The 3,912-nt window shown below is 31.0% G+C and overlaps 1 protein-coding gene across 1 annotated transcript; it reads right to left on the bottom strand.

The window, feature by feature from the left end:
• Positions 1-1,894: 1,894 nt before the first annotated feature.
• On the bottom strand, positions 1,895-3,548 carry LOC127117680 (cytochrome b561 and DOMON domain-containing protein At3g25290). The gene is made up of 3 exons (XM_051047766.1): positions 2,810-3,548; positions 2,389-2,646; positions 1,895-2,299 (listed from the first exon to the last, which is right to left on the bottom strand). Exons 1-3 carry the CDS (start codon positions 3,479-3,481, stop codon positions 1,973-1,975), a joined length of 1,257 nt encoding a protein of 418 aa, XP_050903723.1. The 5' UTR covers positions 3,482-3,548; the 3' UTR covers positions 1,895-1,972.
• Positions 3,549-3,912: the final 364 nt, after the last annotated feature.

A 3,912-nucleotide genomic window follows, 5' to 3' on the forward strand; every position in this document is an offset into this window, starting at 1 on the left:
TTTTTCTTTTTATTTTTTTTAACATTTGGGTTTACTCCCTCCATTCCTTTTTAAGTGTTACTTTTTTGATAAATTTGTGTTTCTTTTTAATTGTCACCGGTAGAATTCAAGGTAGTATTAAATGCACTTTTGTCAAAATTACCCCTATGTAATTATTACAGAGAGAGAAAAAGTAAAATGAATGTAGAATATAATTAAGGGTATTATAGGTAAAATGAGAATTATTGTTTAAAAAGTAACAATAATAATTAACTTTCTTGGTATCTGTAAAAAGTCAAAATATGACACTTAAAAAGGAACGGATGGAGTATTTGTTAGGGTTTATTTTTTAGTTGGGCTTTGGGTTTTAAACATCATTATTTGCATCTCATGTTCAACCATACACCTTTATTTCTTTTATTTGTTTTACTATTGTCTTTTTATTAGGTTAATTTGGTTGTTAATTAGTTGTTTAGAGTTAAAGTGTTTATTTATTTTTAGATTTAATTAATTGTGACTTTCTGATAATGGGATTTGTTTGATTAGTTGATCTTCATGTGTTTAGATGATTTAATTAGGTTATTTATATCCATGTTCATTTGAAAATGTAACAAATTTGGTTGATGTTATCTTTTATTGTGTTGCGATCTCGGAGTTAAAATTCAATTTAATCTTTGAAAATCATTTGGATGCATATATTCAGTTTGTTCGACTTCTTACAGAGTGATTCTTACATGAATTCACTCTAAGTTACCTTAGAGCTAAATTCAGTTTGCTTTCGATTTCGGTTGGTTTCCAGTCTCGTGGCTTTCTCTTGAGCCTTCTTACAATGAGATTTTTTTTTTCATTTACTTGTTTGATGGGCTCGCATTTTACTCACTTTCTTGTTTCCCATTGACAAACTGTACCCCATCCTTTGTTTATAATTTGTATTTATTTCTCTGCTCTTATTTTCTATTAGATAAATTAATCAATTAGATAATAGAAAATAAAAAACAAAAAATAATAAAATCAACACTTTTCAAAAATAATAAAAATAGAGACTCGATCCAACGTCGAATATTTCTCTCAAATCAAACTATTTCAATCCATTTCCATTCTCCTAATTTCTCAAGCACTCCACGTTCAAATCATTTTAAAACTCTCCAATCACTTCAAATCTTTTTCGTAACCATAAGCAAACCTCGATCAACATCGAGTGCATTTTCTCAATCAAACTTCAAAACATCTAAAAATATCAAAACGTTTTTCACTAATAAGGATGGAAAATGAACATGGTGGATGCCACGAGCTCCAAACGCTAGGATTCGAGACGGATATCTCACCCATCCAATCTCTCGTCATCATCCAAAGATACATCAAACACATTCAAATCTTTTTTTCCTTGACACAATCTTCAAAACCTTTTCACGAAACGATGCTAGACAATGCTTCCTCCACAAGTTTATACAAGTTTATAATTAATATGGACCACACAAAACTGTCGGTGCAACCACATCCTACAATAGTGTCAGCAAAATTCCAAACATTGGAATTTAACACTATCAGATTTTTTCATTGTTATGAGAAAAATCGGTAATCACTGAAGGTTTTTAAAAAAATCGATAGTCTTAGAAGTGTTCTTGGAAAAACTAATAAATTAACATTATTGAATTTTTCAGAATTATAGAAAAAATCTGATAATCTTTAATGCTTTCGAAATAGATCAGTAAGCTTTGATACAAACCAATTTTAAAAATTAAAAAAAAATGATGCATTTCATATTTCTTTATTGGAAGGATCTCATATTAAATTTGGGAATGCAAAGCCTCAAAGTAAAAATTAATTTTTGAGGAGATTCATATTTATTTCATATTATTTAAATATTAAGATATAAATTACTACATACACAAAAAATATTCCAAAAAAAAACACATCCACACAAAAATAAAAACCACATTTTATTCAAGCAACACCTAGTGTGATATTCTCACATGCATGGCCATTGTGTTTACTACTTTTGATTTTGAACACTAACATTCTCCAACTTGTCTTTATTTTGCTGTAAATTTTCCTTTTTATCATGGTGGTTGTCTTTCCATTTCCCCATGATAAATTTAATCCATGTAAAAATCTCCAAACCAAATGCAATGGCACCTAAACATATAAGAATTCCAATGTAACTCCACTTCCATTTATAACCTCCATTCAAAATGTGAATTCCTTTAAATATGTTTATGAATATAATAGCCAATAATCCATATCCAAGAAAATGATGATACATATTCCAATATTTCCTGTAATCATCTGTTGCCTTAGGTTTTAACCTAAAAGCCAACATCTGAAAATTAGAAAAAGTTAGAGCTTTAAGCATTGAAGTCTTCATAAGAGATGATTTATGAAGTGAAAAAAGTGAACATAAAATAATACCTGGATTGTACTAAAAGTGAAAATGAGAATTCCAAAGTCTCTATGAGTGTGAAAGATATAGTATCTAGATGAGTGTCCAAGAACCAATCCAATAACAAAAGCAGCAGTTCCAATGAGAAAACCATTCAATTGGCAACCAATGTGTAGGTAAAACCACAATGGTTCCTTTTTAAAAGGATACACTCTAAAGTATCTTGGGATTATTACTCCAATAGGCAACATTGTTCCCCACCCTATAATGCTTAGAACTCCGTGTACCTAAATTTCATCATAACAATAAATCACAATACATAAAGAAAACTCGAAAGGAAAACACATGTCATGGTTTTAAACTGCAGTCTGCAATTTCAGTTTGATCTGAAGTACAATTTAAAACTATGATTGCGGTATTATAAAAGAAAAAGGACTAGTTAGTAGTTACCGATCGAAGGAAACTCCGGAACTGTCCGGTGCTGCGACCACGAGAAGAAGTCAAGTCTATAGTCTCAGTGCTATCCACATTGTGAAGATTTATTGGATGGCGCAAAGGACTTTCATCACTAACAGCATTTCCAATTTGCCAAACATGGTTCAACCTTGTTATGTTATATTCATCAGAGGGTAGAACCAGTCTAGCATATATAGTATAAAAGCTTGACCCTTCATCTTGAAACACCATATGTGAAACATTCAGGCCAATGTTTTTGTTAGGTAAGAGACTACAACCGCTTTTGGTTTCTTTTGTAACATCATAAGTATTAACTCTCAAAGGTGATGATGAAGTAGTAGCAAAATCAGGGTTTTTAATCCCTATGATTGCTTTTGTTCCAATCATTTCCGCTCTTTCTCCTGGATTCACACCCCAAGCTATCCACCCTTGGCTTGTAACTAAACTTGCACCAAACAAGATTTCAAGTGTTGTGGTTGAGTTTGTGCTGTTGTGGTAGTTCCAACCGAATTCGGCTCCTTGAGTTCGTAATCTCTTGCATACTGTTATGTTTCTTTGTTCGATGAGTTTCGCGAATTTATCGCTGCATTGTTGATGATTGGCATCAATATTTACAAAGAGAAAGGACAGTATCATGAATTTTATTAAGGTAGAAGAAGATGACATGGTTTTTTTTTGCCTCTTATGTTCTTTCTTTGTTCACTTATGGTAAAGAATATGTTATATAGAGAGAAGAATATAGAATAGTTAACTCTTTTGTCTCTATTGGATATATACTAAAGTGTGTGTTACAGTACTTAAAGGTAATCAATCATATGTTATGTTTTTTTTTTTTGCTGCTTTTGATATTTTTCTCTTTTTTCAGAAGAGATTGGCTTAGACTTGTTTGAGAGGGTAAGAATATTAGAAACTTCACAATAACATTTACTAGAAAATGATGTGTTAGAAATTTGTAGAAAGCAAATCATGTTTTGAAGAGAGATCGTGTATCATGCAGCATCAATAATTGTTTTGAAAAGATAAATAAATAAAATAATGACACGAGTACTAGGAAGTATGCTTACGTGAGATGTAAGAAATTCCTTTCACCTTTAACC

Source organism: Lathyrus oleraceus, chromosome 2, assembly GCF_024323335.1.
Source record: "Lathyrus oleraceus cultivar Zhongwan6 chromosome 2, CAAS_Psat_ZW6_1.0, whole genome shotgun sequence".
Taxonomy (NCBI): domain Eukaryota; kingdom Viridiplantae; phylum Streptophyta; class Magnoliopsida; order Fabales; family Fabaceae; genus Lathyrus; species Lathyrus oleraceus.

What these genes read in the sequence shown, in the direction of transcription:
- LOC127117680 (XM_051047766.1), bottom strand. Translation starts at nt 3,481, where the DNA reads ATGTCATCTTCTTCTACCTTAATAAAATTCATGATACTGTCCTTTCTC. An exon ending in TCCGGAGTTTCCTTCGATCG is followed by an intron (nt 2,647 to 2,809) that starts GTAACTACTAAC and finishes GATGAAATTTAG; the next exon opens with GTACACGGAGTTCTAAGCAT. An exon ending in TCACTTTTAGTACAATCCAG is followed by an intron (nt 2,300 to 2,388) that starts GTATTATTTTAT and finishes TCTAATTTTCAG; the next exon opens with ATGTTGGCTTTTAGGTTAAA.